General features: G+C 43.2%; 1 protein-coding gene across 10 annotated transcripts in view; it reads right to left on the reverse strand.

Moving 5' to 3' along the window:
- Positions 1-790: 790 nt before the first annotated feature.
- The window catches only part of Svil (supervillin), a 232,250-nt gene continuing 215,437 nt past the window's right edge, over positions 791-17,603 (reverse strand). For all 10 annotated transcript variants that reach the window (XM_071599931.1, XM_071599930.1, XM_071599932.1 and 7 more), the window contains 9 exons: positions 15,374-15,525; positions 12,719-12,824; positions 11,805-12,012; positions 10,444-10,577; positions 7,004-7,159; positions 5,297-5,440; positions 4,166-4,290; positions 1,883-2,038; positions 791-1,792 (listed from right to left, as the gene is read on the reverse strand). In XM_071599931.1, the coding sequence (XP_071456032.1) occupies positions 1,706-1,792; positions 1,883-2,038; positions 4,166-4,290; positions 5,297-5,440; positions 7,004-7,159; positions 10,444-10,577; positions 11,805-12,012; positions 12,719-12,824; positions 15,374-15,525 (1,268 nt within the window). In that variant the 3' untranslated portion in view covers positions 791-1,705. The remainder of the gene's footprint in view (positions 1,793-1,882; positions 2,039-4,165; positions 4,291-5,296; positions 5,441-7,003; positions 7,160-10,443; positions 10,578-11,804; positions 12,013-12,718; positions 12,825-15,373; positions 15,526-17,603) is intronic.

The raw sequence follows: 17,603 nt of genomic DNA on the forward strand, positions 1-17,603 counted from the left end.
CTAGTACAGTCCTAGGATGGGACACATCTTTATAAAGTTTAAGGCAAATGTGTGATTATAAAATATGTTAAACTTAGACTAAAAAGGATCGGGAAAGGACTGTAATGATTCATGGTAGAATCTGTTCAAAACCATGGATTTTTTTTTTCTCTCTCTCTCCCTCTCCCTCTCTCTCTCTTTCTTTCTCCCTCCCTCCCTCCCTCCCTTCCCCTCTCTCTTTCTCCCTCCCTCCCTCCCTCCCTTCCTCTCTCTCTTTCTCCCTCCCTCCCTCCCTCTCCCCCTCTCCCTCTCTCTCTCTGCCTTTTCTTTCTTTCTCCTTCTCTCTCTATTTCTTGTCATATGTGGTGCTGGTGATGAAACCCAGAGCCTTGAGCATGCTAAGAAAGTGCTCTACCACTGAGCTACATCCCCAGCCCTGGATTTGGTATATTAAGAACACAGGAACTTGCAAAGGAGTTTCCAGACTCACTTTGTTTCCCATGTACCTCAAACATCCACTCTTTTTTTGAAAGGCACCGAGGTCCTGAAACTGAAATGTACATAGTGGTAGAGTTAAAAGCTTCTGATGATGCTCTGTAAAACTATGTCTTCACCATAGTACTCAGAATTAATTTCATGGGTCAAATATCTATTTACGACCTTGTGTACAATACTGCCCTAAACTAAATTCAAAGTTACAACAGCGAATATTTAATGGCAAAATAGTGGTACGAGGTTGACAATTATAAAAACAAAATCTGTTTCCTCCCCCATCAAAGAACATGCTTGGAATTTAATGTGAATCAATCAGTTAATTGTTGTGATTATCCTGAAGTCTTTATTTGGGAGTCTTGTCACAAAATGACATGTGTAATGTTTACAATAGTTATTAGAAACTGAGATGTTTTTATTTCTACTATTTGAGAGTAAAACTGTAAATAATGTTCCAAACCATCATCAAAAAAAATGCAGAGCAAACATTTCTGTATATAAACTGTACATAAATCAAGGCACTATACATTTTGGGGGAGATATTAAGGTAGAAAGGTTGGTTTCACACAGACTCGCCAAAGTCCATGCTCTTAAGTACAAATGCTTTGTTCGTTTTAGCACCGGAAGCAGTACTCAGAACAAGTCAGACTAACGCCGAAGGAAGGCTTCTGATCGCACGTGAGCATACAGATGGGTGGCAGACCTAATTCAACAGAAGCAACTCCATCTACCTTTTAATAATATTTTGACACCAAAAAACAACAACAACAGAAAAGTGAATGAATACATATTGCTTTGTTAAATACATATTGATTTATACGGTGTTTATATAAATATATATATTTTAGAATCCACAAACTATCAAAATAACACTTTATAAAGAGAACTGCTTCAAAAAAAAAAAAAAAACACAAACGAACCAAAAAAAGGCAATGCTTTTGCTGGACCAAGAGGGCAGTGCTGTAACCGCTGCTGGGGAGTCGCTCGCTGCTTATGACTGATGCTTTTATTGACATCACCCCTGAACTGTGGAAAGGTAGTTTCCAAAGAGTTCTCTTAAACATTTACAAAATGCACAACTCTGGGATGCGCAGAATAGTTAATAAGGTCAGGTTCTGAAAAACTCTTGTTTTAAAAATACTATTCTTTAAAAAAAAAAAATACCAGTCCAAAAAAATATTCATTTTTTCTGGTCCAGTGGTATTGAAAGTGACCACCACAGTTCCTCTCCCACTCAGAACAGGCCTTTTGCTTTCTTGAGGTTCACCTGCTTCCACGTGGGCAGCGCGTTGTATTCATCTCTTGTCATGTCCAGTGCAAACTAGTGGAAGACAAGAAAAGCCAGCCTGAGTGAAAGGCTGCTCCGAACAGGGCTGCTGCCTCCTTCCCATCCACCTGAAGTAATACTCACCTCAAAGTCTTCATCCGTGAGATAAATCTCAAGCTTTAGAGGATCTACTCCTTCCGGGAGTGGCCTGGCGAGGAGATCAGCCAGTGGATAAATGGTTTTGCAGAGCTTGGCCAAAACCTCTTCCACAAGGATGATCTGATTCGAAACTTCCATGTCCTGAAGAGGAGGGAGCGGAGAGAACTCAGTGTATCCCACATTTGAACACGTTTTATCAAGTGCTTGCAATCACTGTCAGAGAAGAGGGCTGTTGAACGTAGGGGAACAGCCCACGGCCCCAAGGTTCTCCTGACTTCTAGATGATTTTTTGCCCTACATGAAGTTTCAAATAGATCCTGTGTCAGGGCTGCCTCCAAAAAATGTGTTGAGAAGGTTGGCGTGTGACTCAGTGGTAGAGTGCTTGCCTGGCATACACAAGGTTCTAGGTTTGATCACCAGCACCACTAGGAAAATAAATGTTTAGGGACTCTCCCAAGAGTGAATTATGAAATAAGATTATTGAATCTGAAGTCTAAACATCCAGATAATAGAATAAAATTAGCACCCACAGGGCTCTGGATTCATCCCCTCAGCGCGCGCGCGCACACACACACACACACACACACCAAATGTACCTAGAACATTCTGAGAATAGATCGATTTTCTTTTGTTCTTAAACAAGTGTGTGCATTTAATCTGAACAGTTTTTCTGGATAAATTATCTTCTTCCATTAAACTTGGATCCCAGACGGGCTGCCTTCCCTTTGGGCAGGTGGATGGGGGAAATGAATGACTCTGATCTGTTGCCAAATTCAGACCAGTGGTCAAGAGGGGTCTTAGAAATGAGCCTGCCTGTGCCTTTCACTGGCTCTGAGACGTAGGACAAGTGACTTTCTGCTTTCTGCTCCTACACTGGCAAAACAGGGATAAAAATAAGATGAATCTTAATGGACTGTCCTGGTAATTAAATGAGAAAAGTAAATGTAAAGTACTTGGAGCAGTGCCTAGCGCAGAGTGAGCACTCAGTGAATCTTAATTACAGGTCCAGTCTGCTGGTGTGGGAAGCCCGGTCCTTCACTGGCTGAGATCCCACAGGCCTGTACCTCATTACATGGCCCATGGCTGACCCCCAAGGACCTGCAGTGAGGACAGAACTCTGATGGCAATTCACATTCTTCAGCTTGGACAGTAGGAGGCAGCTGTGGTGCTGGTAATCCTTGCAGCTTTTGGGTTTGGCAAGCCCATATTTACTATTTATGTATTATTGTTTATATTTATTATTTATAATAGGACCATCTTGTTCTTTGTCAGAGATCAGGCTTCAATCAGCCCTTTCCTTGTGTAGATCAAATCCATTTGGTTAAAGAAAGACAGGCTAAAGGGTCCAGGGATGTAGCTAAATGGTAGAGTGCTTGTCTGGCACATCCAAGGCCCTGGGTTACATCCTTAGCACCAAAAACAAAAAGAGAAGTTGGACAAAGCAGCAACGTTTGCAGTATTACATAGGCTCTCTCTATTGACATGCTGCTGCAGATTCTTTTTTGTTTGTTTAAAACTACTCAACATTTCCTATAAAATACAATCAGGTTCTTTCTCCCAGAAAAGCAGTTTTCTCCTACATAGCAACCAAATCAAAATGGAACGAAACTCTGCCATCAAACCAAAGAAACCCTTGGAATTGGTACAGCTAGCGAATGAATTTAACTCATAAATTAAATTCTACATAGCTTCTTTCTCTGAGGCTGGAAAATAAAACACTCTGGATAAGAATATCTTTCTGTAGATAAAAGGTGCCATGGATATCTCATGTATACCAGGCAGTCGCATAAAAGACAATAATTTACGAGATACTGAGCAATACCTTCTCATGAAAGTCACGACACATTCGTCCCCTGAGTTATGTGAACACACCCATTCTTCACCATTTTATTCTGTGTCTCTTCTACACAAGGCTAACATCTGAAATGTCCTGACTTGGCCCACATCACATGGACCTTGAGAAGCAATAGGTTTGCTAAGCTAACAGAATGAAGAGGTGGCAGCTTTTATTTATAGATAGTCTTCAAACTAATTAGATTCATCTTTGCCTGTAAGTATTTGAAATCTGAGTACTTGTGTGGAAAATAACCAAAAGAGTTCAGTTGATTTCCCAATAGGCTTCTCCATTTCCTAAGCTAATTCTATGTAGACAGGAGAGCATGTTGCAAAAGACAGAATGTGTTCCCACTCTCAAAGTGCAATTGGATGCGTCTTCCCCAGGTGACATCCACCAGTGGTCTAGAAGGCAGGGGCAGGGAGTGTGCTCACCATTTCTGTGATCTCAGCAATGTCCTCCCTGTGCTCCCAGCTGGGAAACATGTTGGTGAACGTCAGGGGTTCCAGACCAGCGTGGATAAGGTAAGACTTGGGGGGCGGTTTCTTGAGATTCTTTCCTGTAGTTACACAGAATGTAAATGTTGGCAGAACCAAGGGCCTTGTCTTCCTCTGTTTTCCTTTGAAATCTCTTCTTCTTTGGCTCAGAACTCTTATGCTCAAAATGTGGGTTATGAATAGTTCATAACAACACATAGATGAAGTTTATATAAAATGTTAATTTCATGCCTATGGCTATAGAAGTAACATGGAATCGACCTGACTCTCCCTCCTGAAACCAACAAAAATGCTTCTGAGTCCCTGGAAGGGCTGAAGTCTCTTCCTGATGGGACATTTACTTCCTCCTTATTCACCTCAGGAGGGTTTCCTCTGACTTCCCAACATAGGACAAAGTTGTAATAGCATTAGGCTGCTAATGACAGCATTTTATACGTCCACTGTGGCTTTGACATTTGGTGCAAAGTTTAAAAAGCTATTTATTATGAAAGAGCTTTTCGAGAATCAATTGTACATACTTAGTGATATCAAGCTAATTGATAAAACTATAAACATTCAGATAAGAAATTAATTATTGGCATCTTTATGTCATCTAAAAGACCACATATTTCAGGAGGATGAACTATAAGTCTTTCTTTTTGGAGGTGATACTAAAAATAATAACAAATGACAAAAAGGTTGACATCGACTTTTCAGCCAGTTTGGGGGAGATTTCTTGTCAACGGCTGCCTGCAGATAATGGGAAGAGGTCAGCTTGTCTCAGGGCATTATTAATCCCCAGGGCAATAGGGGTTTAGTTATTCTGGAGTGTTCCACAATACACCTTTAGGCTGGATGATGATACAAGTTGGATGATCTCATAATAGGAAAGATAAAATGAATTCTCACTTATGATGGCAGCCAAGAATGTACTGATCATGATATTCATAAGCCTCAAAAAGTGAAAGGGGAAAAGTTGGTTTGCTGCCATCTGCCTGGCTTTATCAAGGCTGGTGGGCAAGTGCAGAAAGGTAAGATGGGCCTGGGCCTCTGGAGGGTCCCCAGCCCGTCCCTGCCGACAGCTCTCACCTCTGGAGTACTGGAGGACGGTCTCCATGGCGCTCTTCCGGTCAGAGGCCCAGCGGATGCGGGCAGACCCGGTGATCTTGTTCTCGATGGGCCACCAGCCTTGCCAGAGGTACACCTCATGGTGATTGTCAACAAGGAAAAGTGCTGGGAGTGTGAGAAGAGAACCACATAATCAGAAGCTGCTGCTTGGCACTTCCTCTCCTCTGCCCTAAATGTCAGGGGTGCCTCTCCCCGTCCTGCCCTGTCAGGGGTGACAGCTCCCTGAAGCGCAGAGGCAAAGGCACACATGGAAGGCCCTGGCACACCTCAGCCCTTTGGTAGTTAACCTGGGAAAGCCTTTTAGGCAGAGAATAGAGGTGTCTTTATTTCCTTCTCCTCTGAGTCCTCATCCCTCACCCCAGCGCAACCCCAGGCCTGCCCAAGGCCCTTCTGGATATATGTAGGGTCCAGCTAAACCCTCAAGGGTCTGTCAGCTTCCATGTATCTCCAAAGAGCAGAATAAAAGCTGGACAGCACATCTTCCTTGCCCTCTGGCGTTCATGCTCTTGTCTGACTGCTTAGCAATGATTTAAGTCTATGGTCTTCTTAGAGAGGTTTGGGCTTTAAAACTCATAATTGTTCTGGCTCTTCCTTCCCATCTTTCCTCCCACAAGTTTTGGCCTGAATGATATTCTACACGGCAAAAGGGATCTCCGACTTCCTAGCTCATTTCATCCTGAGTTCGTTCCTGACATGCATTTTGGGATTCTGGGGACACAACCTGCTTTAAAATAATAGCCCAGTGGAGGCTGAGAACTCATCCTGAGTCCCGGGATGAAGAGGGCAGGGCGCAGCTCCTTTTAGACACTTGGTAATGTCTCTCACAGCATGACATGTGTGCTGGCCAAACTTTCCATGGTGACTGGGATGACCAGTGTTAAGGTCAGGTGCCTGGCTGCGGCTTCAGGCTCTTGTAACACAAGAAGGGACAGACCATGAGCTCAGGGGCTGCTGGCTTCAGGCTTGATTGACACGAGGGTGGGAGGGTTTTAAAGCTCAGGCTCCTGTGATGGTCCCAACAAGATGGGGAGCCCTGAAATGGTGGGCTGGTGGAAACAGCCCTGACCTTGGGATCAGAAGACCTGGGTAAGTGTGAGCTTTGCTGTGAGTCTTGCCGTAGCAGACGCTGTTTTCTGGCTAACTCAGCAGATGCTTGCTTTCCCAGGGTGGCCTTGCAGCTGGGGTGGCCACATGACAAGCTCTGGCCAATGGAATGTGAGCAGAAATTTGATGGGGGATCGGGGAAAGTTTTGGCTTTATCTGTCAAACAGGAGAGAGACATGGCTAACACTGTCCTTCCCTTCTCTTTCTGTTTTGAATGCAAACATGATGGCTGGAGCAAGGGCAGTCCACTCGGGGACCATGGAGCAATAAATCTGAGAGGAAGGCTAGGACAATAGAAGGAACCAAAAAAATGATATCTGCACTCCACTTATTAACTGGTGCCTTTGGGTGATGAAGTAACAGAGCTTTAGTTCTTTAGGCTGTAATATGTGGTTGATCTCATTCTCCTTCCTTTCAGGGTAGGTGTGAGGCCTAAATTAGACAAGAAAGGCAAACATTCTGGCAGTGTACTTGGCAAACAGAAACTGCCTGATAAATACTAACATAAAATACAAAGGCCCTCTGGAAGGTACTCAGCATGAGCTGTGCCTGCACAGGCCTCACCTGGTTGCGGGGCACTGTACAGATCTTCCTGCAGGAAGGGCATGGAGCTGATCAGAGTGGGGGCACTGGCGGGGTACACAAACTCCGTGGCTGAGAAATCTCCAGAGGAGCTGCTGAGGATGAACAGGCGGGGAGCGAAGTTAAAGCTGCCAGGATCTTTGAAAGAAAAAAGAACAGAGCACCATGTGTACACCAAAGTAAATTCCAGATAGATTCAAGAATCAAGGCAAAACATGACACGATTCAAGGAATTAGTGGAAACATAGGTAGGATTCATCGGAGCTTGGAGACAGAGAAGGCCTTTCTTTTCTTTTTTTGTGGTGCTAGGGATCACACCCAGGGCCTTGCACATGCTAGGCAAGTACTCAATCATGGAGCTACACCCCCACTCCAGGAAAAACCTGTTTAACTGCAAAAATAGAAGAAGTAATCCAAGGGGAAAATATTTATACCTGAATTATATAAAAATTTAAAAATTACTGTATAAAATTTTAATAATGACATAGCACATAGCAAAATGGGAAATATTTATAATATAGCAACTAGTTAGTATCCTTAATATATGAAGGTACATAAATAAAGAAAAGGTAAGCCAGGCACAGTGTGGCAGGTGTCTGTAATTCTAGCTACTTGAGAGATGGAGGCAGGAGGATCCCAAGTTCAAGGGCAGCCTCAGAAATCTAGCAAGACCCTCAGCAACTTAGAGTGAGATCCTGTCTCAAATTAAAAAATATAAAGGACCGGGTATATAGCTCAGTGGTAAAGAGCTCCTGGGTTCAATCCCCAGTACCAAATAAAAATTTTAAAAAAGGAAAAGATAAATAGCACAATAAAAAGTACAAGAGGCATAAATAAACATTTGCCAAAGTAGAAATACAAATGGCTAAAAATGTGCATTGGTAAAGGGCACTTTGTTGCAAAGCAGATTCTGGCAATTCAAGGGAGTTTTCTGGAAAAGATTACCAGTTACTCAGAACTAAGTGAGCTCCAGTAAGTTGAAGATGCTCATGTAAACTGGGAAAGGTAACGGGAATAAACCTTTTCTTCTTTTAAGTTGTGTGTTGGTATTTTTGTCACAGCAATGGAAAACTGTTACTAAGGAAGCCTTGATTCTGTAGCAGCAAGAAGTGATAACGGGGTATGGTAGGGTGGCCCACACTATTCCCCCTAGGAGAATGAGTGTCCTGCAAGGTGCTGCTTCCCCACCCCACCCATGGGTTATTACAGGTATTCTGACCGTGGAAACAGACAGGGAAGCATCCCCCCACCCCCATAACTGGTGCCCTGATTCCCAGGATTAGAATGCCCAGCAGTACCCCCCTGAGGCTGTTAAGATAACTATGTGGATGCACTACCTGGTTTCCATAGTAACGTCCTTGGATGTGAGAGGCTCTGTGTTTGTATTAAGCTGGACCTTATCTCCGTTAGCTAGCACTCTGGTTAGAGTGTAGTCAGGTGTGATGGGTAATATGTAACCTTTTTTGAGTTAATAAACTCGGCAGGAGGGAGGAGCCGATACTTCATTCTACACTTCTCTTTCTTTGCTTCTTCACTTCACTCCTCTCTGCTCCACCTCCTTATACTCTCAGTCTGTGTCTGTTCTTTTGTGCGCCTCACAGGCTTTCTCCCCAGGTGGTCCTTTACAGATCATCTACATTTGTCACCTCTCACTAACAATGGGCATTTTTACAGGCTCAAATCATAACTTTCATCATAAAGTTGGACACAAAGAAGATGTTCAATAAGCAACAAAGATGTCATCTTCTTCCTAAGGTGCATTTCCCTTGTCCCCTTAATTCCTGCCACTCATGGACTTTCCTCCTTTAATCATCCATTTCAACATCCATGTCTACATTTCAATCCCTCAGGTGAATTCTTTTGCTCCATCCTGAAATGGTGCCAAGGACAGGTAACAAATTCGATCATCTAGTGCCTAAATATCATCCTTTTGATTCTGATATTCCTCCTATTACATGTTGAACATCCCTAATCTGAAATGCTCCAAAATCCAAAACTTTTTGAGTGCTGACATAATGCTACATGCAGAAAATTCACATCTGATCTCATGTGATGAGCTGTAGTAAAAACACAGGCACACCAAAAATATCCTATGAAATTATCTTCAGGCTGTGTGTTTGAAGGACATATGAAACAAAAATGAATTTTGCATTTAAACTTGGGTCCCACTTCCATGATATGTATGGGCAAATATTCAAAATCTCAAAAAAAAATCCAAATTCCAAAACACTTCTGGACCCAAGCATTTTGGATAAGGGATGCTCAATTCATATGGTTTTCCCTTCCTTTTATTATTCAATGTTTCCAACTTTACACTGGCTTCTCCTACCTCTGGGGCGGCCACTCTGCCACTCTCTGTTGGGCTGATGTGGCATTGGTCGGAAAAAAACTTCTGATGAGCAACTTATCATCAATCTAACAAGGAAATGTTGGAAAGAAATGTCCTTAATCCCTGAACTCTGTGCCATCAGCAGTGGTGACTGTCCCCTCTTTGATGACATGTTCTCTTGATGTCTGTGACATTCTTCTGACCTCACTTCTCATGTGTTCCATCTTTGTCTACTGTCCTTTAAATGATGGGTTTTAGCTGATGGGCCTTTAATATAAAAACCTTGACCAACACAGTCCACATTTTTTTACGATGCCCTTTTCTAAGGACTGTATCCTTTACTTTCTCACAGGCATCTACCAGTGCCTGAAAGGTTAAGAGCTACAGCATGAAGCACAAGGTCCCATAATGCTTCCTTCTCCTGTCTACCCCTTTTGGCAGACCATGGTCATATCCTCTATGACTCTCTCTCAAGTTCACAGGTTGTTGGCAATTTTCACCATGACCGCTTATTTATTAAACATCTACTGAGTATGCATTATTCATTAAGTGTCTATTGAATATGATTGACATTGCCCTCCAAACCTTCCCTTCCTCCTGTGACTTCTGTAAATGGCAGAGCCCTGTGGGTGGCTCAGGATTTCTGGTCCCTTGTTCAAATTCAGGATCCTTCCTGATCTGGTTCAGACGTACTCCTTCACAGAACTCTCACCTCTACCCTGCATCCTAGCTGCTGGCCAAACCAAGCAGCATCTTGTTCTACTGGTTTACATCATGTTCTTGCTCATAGGCTTTCCTGGAATTTTCTTTTCTTCTTTACCAACTTCTAAGACACTGTGAAAATCCCATCTCTTTTCCATGGAGCTTTGTGTGATTTTTTCTTGGTAGAAGAAACACTTTTTCTTTTCCACGTTCAGCCTCCTTCACATGTACCTCTTTCATGACACATAACAATTTCCATTTTGTAGGCCCCGGGGGGACATCCCCTAGGCCGGTTCATTGTGTTAGATACAGCCCATTTTTCAGACATGTTTATTGAATAAATTGCTGAGTGAATCTTAACAAGTGATGGAAGTTTGTGGTGGGGCTTTACCTTGAAGCATGCAGTCGTAGGCTTTCCTATCTCTTCTTCCTAAAGCGTCCCAGAATCCCAGTGGCTCAGATCCTTCGTCACACTCATGTATTGTCACATTGCTGCTACTGTGCAATCCTGCCTCCAGGGGACATCTGCGCAGAAGAAACGTCAATATTATAAGTCCAGAAAGTGTTGACAGCACAAAATTATTCAAGACTAAATCTACAGATCAGCTCACTATCTTTTACTTTCTAATTAAAAGCAATTTTTTACTAATGAATGAAAAAACATTCTGTGCTTTATGACTATGTTTGTGTTAGAAAAGGAAGGGTCAGCCGGCTCCTGGGGAGGAATGTGTAATTACATATAATATGCAATGAAAATAACATACATTTTTATAAATAACACAACTTTTTTTTTTTTTTTCACTATTTCTTGTCCTCTTCTGCTAGAACACAAACTTCGAGAGGAGAAAGACAGGTGCCTTGACTGCCAAGTCCCCAGTCCCAAAATCTGTGCTTGTTATCATGTGGGTGCTCAATAAATATTTGTTGAATGAATAAATAGAGTTCTTCAGTATTTTGTCTTTGTTTTTTCCTTAGTAGTCCAAGTGGAAAACTTGATGAGGCACAAATGTCCCTGGATACCTCACTGAGTATCATTTACCATCCCCCTTCTTGCTCCATGGCCCAGAGTGATGTTCTGAGACTCTGCTTCTCTCTCTCTGCCTGATGGAAGGCCATGACTTCCTTCCTCCTCTCTGCCCTCTCCATGCAATACTAAGTTTTATAGCAGCCGCTGTTTTGGTGCCCAGAGAATGAGCTAAACCAAACTGCACTTTGATGGCCTAAGAATCTTCCTCTTCACTTGCTTTTTAAATATCAAAGGATTCCAGGCTTCTCATTCACAAGTTGCTGGGTCATTTCCCTTGCTCTTCTCAAGGTTGTATTCCTCCCTCTCTCCCTCCTCCCTCCCTCGTTTTGTGGAGACAGGGTTATGTTTTTTTTTGGTTATGTTGCCCAGGCTGGCCTTGAACTACCGACTCTAGTGATCCTCCTGCCTCGGCCTCCCAAGTAGGTTGATGTGACTCCTCCTGGCAGATGCCACCACACCTGGCTCAATGTTACCTTGTATTGAGGTAGGTAAATACTCAGAAAGTGGGGGCAGCTCTCAGACTGGAGTCTTGGTTGTCATGTGTGCCTTACCTACCTACTTGGGATGTCTGAGGTCCTTGATGATGTTCATAACATCCCTTGCTGAAGTTGCTCTAAGGACACTGGGCATCCATGGAGTGTCTTGGGAACCCTCTGCAGCTTAGCCTGCCTGTGTCCCCCAGGAAGCCCCTTTTGTGGAGAGCTCTGCACACACACAACACTCACTGTTCTTTGATTTTATTTGCTGCAGTCCTTCCAACCTCCTTCGTGTGGGCTTGCGCTTTGCACCCGTGCCACAGGTAAATGAGGGCCTTATTTACGTTGAGAACAACCATGGAAGTCCTGGACCTCAGGCTGCTACAGTGACAGGCCACTTCCAGCAAATTCCCTTCCATGGGAACTTCTCCACGCACACAGTACAGTCTCCACTCACCTGTAGGGGGCGTCAGCAACACAGAGTTATGACTGAGCTGGGGACAGGGAAAGCTGCCCTTTCTGTTCCCAGCTGTGCCATCAAAGGCAGCTACTACATTGCAGGGACTTAAGGGACTGGTGAGACTGAGGCCCCTGCAGCCTGAAGTCATGCTGAGCAATGACAGCATGTGGTCTTCCCAGAAAACAAATACTTTTGGAATTAGAAGCAGGTTGCTAAAAGTCCATATTGCAGAAAAACCATTTTTTTAAAAATGTAAAAATAAGCCATAAAGCTATAAAACTAACATTTTCTCTCTCTCTCTCTCTCTCTCTCTCTCTCTCTCTCTCTCTCTGTGTGTCTCTCTCTCTCTCTTGATATTGACTAACAAAAAGATTCTAATTTTTAATAAAAGATCTACTAATTTTTAAAATTCTCCTAAATTCACCGTAGACAAGAGCCACCATGAGAACTCAGTTCAAGATGAAGTAAACTCCAGTCTCCTGCATACAAAGGTGGAACCCAGAAGAACTTCCATGGGGTGACAGGGGGGTTTATGAGCTCCCCATAAAGCTGATTTATCAGGCAAACATTAGGAGACTTTAATGGTAAAGCCACAGCTATATGAAGATAGACTACTAACTTTATTTAGATCCCCTTGCCTATAAAAATACCTTCTGGGAAAAGGAAAAAAAAAAATCAAATTCCAGTAGTAAAAGTGACTTACTTTGTGCATTTTCTTCTTCCTCTTCCCGTCTCCCTGAGTGCACCACCATCCCCCCCTGGAAACACTGTAGAAAACAGGGGGGCTCCTTTCCCTGCAGAACCTGGACCTTCAAATTCAAACACAAATAAAACAGATGACAGTGATGGGGCTTTCAAAGTCACAAAAACAGTACCTGCCTATGGTGGAAAAATCTGAAAAACAAAGACATATACACAAAAGTCAGTGATACTTCTGTCATCTGAAGATAAGCACTATTAAGATTCCTTTCAAGTGTTTTTCAGTTTTGTATTTTCTCCTAAACAAAGTAGGAGTGATATTTCCTGTTGCCTTATAACCTCATTTTCATCACTAGTTTTCTAACACTGAATATTCTTTTGAAACATGAATTTTGAGACTTTTATCTGTGGTATGGATACAACATTATGTAACACAATTAAACATATTTTTAAGAAAGTACATTTTTCAGCAATGACAATGACTAATCGTGACTTAGTAATTCTGGGAGGAAAATGTATTCTTTGCAAATACATCTGCTACACTTTGGATCTTAACTATTCTCCAAAGGTCCATGTGTCAAGGACTTGGTCCTCAGGCTGGTGCTGTTGGGAGGTGGTGGAACCCTCAAGAGGGGGGCTGGAGTGGGAGGTCTTTAGGCAGTGGGGGTGTGCCCTTGGAGGGGAGAGTGGGACTCCAGACCCTTCTCTTCTTCTCTTTCATTTCCTGGCCTTGAGGTAAGAGGTTTTGCTTCACCAAATACCTGAACCATGATGTGTGGCCTCACCACAGCTAAAAACCAACAGGACCATCTGATTATGAACTAAAATGTTTGAAACCATGAACAAAATTGCTGGGAGCCATTATAAAAAATAAATAAATAAATAAAGGGGTACGCTGGCAAGGAAATTGTCATACCTACTTGGCTAATGGCTCCCAGCACAAAATAACCCTTTTCTCATCTTAAGTTGATTATATCAGTTGTTTGTTATAGTAGAGAAAGCTGACTCCCACATCATCCCAGCAGCATCTCACAAAGCAATGTGCCTCTCCCACAGCCTCCTGTGCCTGTTCATGCACTGTCTCATCAGGTGTTAGCTGCACCATAAATAAGGTTAAAGTAGAATCCGCTCACTCTCACTTTGGCAAGACATTTTCCCTTAAAGAGGAACTATTTTGTTGATCTGGCATTTGGGGGGCCCAGAAAGGTAGGAACAATTCACCTCATGAGTTGTCAACCTCAGGGCCTGTTTTGTGCAATCAGGTGCTGATTTGGGGCAGCATTTCATCTGTCTAAAATGAATTTCCACTTGTTGGACTGACAAAAAATGAGATGCTCCAACTAAAAAGATTAAGACTGAAAACTTTAAGAATGCTTTTGAAGGCATGATTAAGATATAGTCATGCTTGGCCTTTATTTAAAAAAAAGCAGTTGAAATTACCAACTATTAGGAATAAATTAAAATACAACCATTGCTAATCACTATTTCTAACATGTGATCCATAGTAGAAAATATTCATTATAATTTTTTTTTAGGAATATGATTGGTTCCCAAGGCTGTGGAAAGCTGAATGAATGTGGCTGTATTTCTGGAGAAAATTTCTCTGCTCTCTTCACATGAGTGTGTTAATCATACACTCAAGATGGAAAAAATATTTACATAAGGAGTCAAGTTTTCTGAATTCCCCAGAGTCAACTCTTAATTGACCTTAATATGGGTATTCAAGGATGAGCTGTGTGGCATAGATCATCCAAACATTAAAAAGAAATTCATAAAATCTTGGATTTGGGCTCTAGTACCCAATAGGCATTATGCAGGTTCCGGGGCTAGAAGACCAGGACAGATAGTCTCTTTAATAAATAGATAAAAAATGACTATGTAGTTTCTAGTGTACTGAAAACAAACCAAATGGGGAGATTTGGACAAAATAAGGGTGATGTGAGCCAATACCTGCATCACGGGAGGTGTACAGTTATGCACATCTGTACATGGGAACATGGTCCAGAGGGGGAAAGAGCACCCAGGGCCTGAGGTGAGCAGGAAGAGGGCTCCTGGGTCAGTAAGCAGGCCTGGGTGGGGGGAGTGGGAGGAAGAGGAGTGGGGGGAGATGGGTGGGGACACCCACAAAGGTACTGGAAACCACTGGGAGTTCACTGGGACTATCGTTTGTGTGGTAGAGATGTGCTCTGATGTGTTCTAGAAAAATCACTTGGGGGATTTTCCCCATGGGAATACCCCATGCTCTACAGAAGTCTCTGGCCTTTCCTTCAGGTGGATGGTGTGAAAATGGAATAGTTGAATTTTTAAGGCTCTTGAGCCAACACTGCTCTGCAGGATGGCGGTTCTTCAGGAAATCTTTTCCTATTTTAGAAGAGGATAATGGCAACCATTGTATTTGTAACACCGGTGGAAACCTTTCAGAAACACTCACTGGCCATGCACACTTGCTTCGTGGCTCTCCTATTCGCAGACAGTGTTTTCTTCCCTTCTGCTCATATTACAATGCGTGGGAAGATGAAATGTGAGGCAGAGTCTAAAATCTACAGAACAGGACCTGGATTAAAAGTGCCCTGCATGATGCTGTCTTTGTTCATTAGAATCAGGTCCTCAGGAGAAAGTATCATCTGGAGTCCCCGAGTAGCAGCTCCTTGGGACTTACCTGGGCCCCCCTTTCCTCGTCCAGCTCCACGGTCATCAGAGCTGAGGTTCCCTTCTCACTCACAGTTGAATGCCGGCCTTGCCAGAAGAAATACACACATTTCTCTTTGCCAGTCACTCTTGCCGAGTGCTCTCCCTTTTGTCGACTTCCCACTGCGAACACACAGAATGGCAGAGGGCAAGGTGAGCCGCTGAGTCACAAAGAGAGAACACCTGGCTTAATCCTCCAGGGTCTGCAAGGAGGTAAGGTAAAGAAAGCCTGAGGCCCCTGGGCTGAGGAGAAGCCACTCACAACTGGAGTCATGTCAATCATACTGCAGGAGAGGGAGGCCACCTTCCTCCCAGCTCGTGAACCAGAGCCTCCAAGTATGAGAATGATGCTCCAAAGGGCCCTCTTGATACCCAAAGGAAAACATGTGTCATCCTAGAGGGAGGTGGCAGATCCCTCCAAGTGTGTGGTAGAGAGAAGTAGTGACTGGCGGAGCGGGACCATCGGCTCACACAGACACACACGTGTTTTCCAAATTCCGCCACTCTTTGGCAAGAATCAGCTGGTGGAGATATGGAAAACAACAGCTGGACCAGCTATCAAGGCAAAGAAAAAAAGTTAGACTGTTAAAACTATTCTAGTTTTTAAATTTTTTTTTAAAGATGACTCTGTCAGAAATGGAAGAGATGCATTGCTGATCTATGACTCTCACAAAATGATCAAGGATTTCCTGTCTGTCACCAGGGCTTGGCCAGGATGCAGGCTCACTGACTGTCCTGCCTCCCTGGCACCTCGTAGGCACTCAGTGAGAATCTGAAGCAGAGGAGACAGATGTAGCTCCCTGCCCTCAAGAGCAGTCAGAGTCAGCTGGTTGAATGTCATTTTAAAATAGCATTTCAAACCACAAATCTCAACTGTTAGGAAGAGATCTCACTCCAGATTCTATTTACTTAGCACCTACTGGGTCCCAGGAACTCTTTAAGATACTGAGGCTATAATGATGAGCTAAACATTTCCCTGTGTTCATTCTAACAAGCAAGTGAATGAGCAAAACAACTTTAGACAGTGAGAAATAGTATGAGAAAAATAGGGGGATGCTACACCCAGCAGGGTGGGAGACAGTAGGATTGCCTGTTGGGGGAAGGTGGATAAGCAGAGGCTGGAGGGACAGTGATCTGGATGCAGAATTTTTTGTTTTTGGTACTAGGATTAAACTCAGGACACTCAACTACTGAGCCACACCACTATCCCTATTTTGTATTTTATTTAGAAACAGGGTCTCACTGAGTTGCTTAATGCCTCACTTTTGCTGAGGCTGGCTTTGAACTCCCCATCCATCTTTCTCAGCCTCTTGTGCCACTGGGATTACAGGTGTGCATCACCACGCCCAGCTTGGATGCAAAGTTTTCTAGGCAGAGTGAAGTCAGGAGACCTAGTTATTGACACACATGCCTGCGTGGCTCCCAGTAATTGGGGGTTGCTATCCATATGGAATATTCCCCAAAGGCACACAGGCTTGCTCCCGAGCCTAGTGCTGGAGGTGGTGGAGACTTTAAGAAAAGTAGGGCCTAGAGAGAGGTCTTCCAGTTACTGGTGGCATGATTTTAAAGGGGACAGTGGGACCCCACACCTTCCTTCTTCTCTCTTCCCTTCTCTCTCTCTGTTTCTCTCTTTCCGTGTCCCAGCCAAGAGATGAGCAGCTTTGGTCTACCATGCTCTCTCTGCCATGATGTGCTGTCTGTCACAGGTCCCAAAGCAATAGGGCCAATGAATCATGGACTGGAACTTCCAAAACTGTTAATAAAAAACCCTGCCTCTTTATCATTGATTTATCTCAGATATTTTGTTACAGTAACAGACAACTGTCTAACAATAGAAGAACATAGTTCCTGGTAATACACATTAAAAATTAGCAATAACAGTTGGGTGCAGTGGAGCACACCTGTAATCCCAGCAGCTTGGGAAGCTGAGGCAGGAGGATCACGAGTTCAAAGCCAGCCTCAGCAACAGTGAGGTACTGAGCAACTCAGTGAGACTCTGTCTCTAAATAAAATACAAAATAGGGTTGGGGATGTGGCTCAGTGGTTGAGTGCCCCTGAGTTCAATTCCTAGTACAAAAAAAAAAAAAATAGCAATAATGATGGGATTCTTTGGTTCTATATTTACCTCAATTTTTCTAAGTTCCATTCCCATCAACATAAAATCAGAATTGTTTTTGATTTTAGCAATTTTTAAGTTTTTA

The sequence above is a fragment of the Marmota flaviventris genome, chromosome 12 (genome assembly GCF_047511675.1).
Source record: "Marmota flaviventris isolate mMarFla1 chromosome 12, mMarFla1.hap1, whole genome shotgun sequence".
NCBI classification, from domain to species: domain Eukaryota; kingdom Metazoa; phylum Chordata; class Mammalia; order Rodentia; family Sciuridae; genus Marmota; species Marmota flaviventris.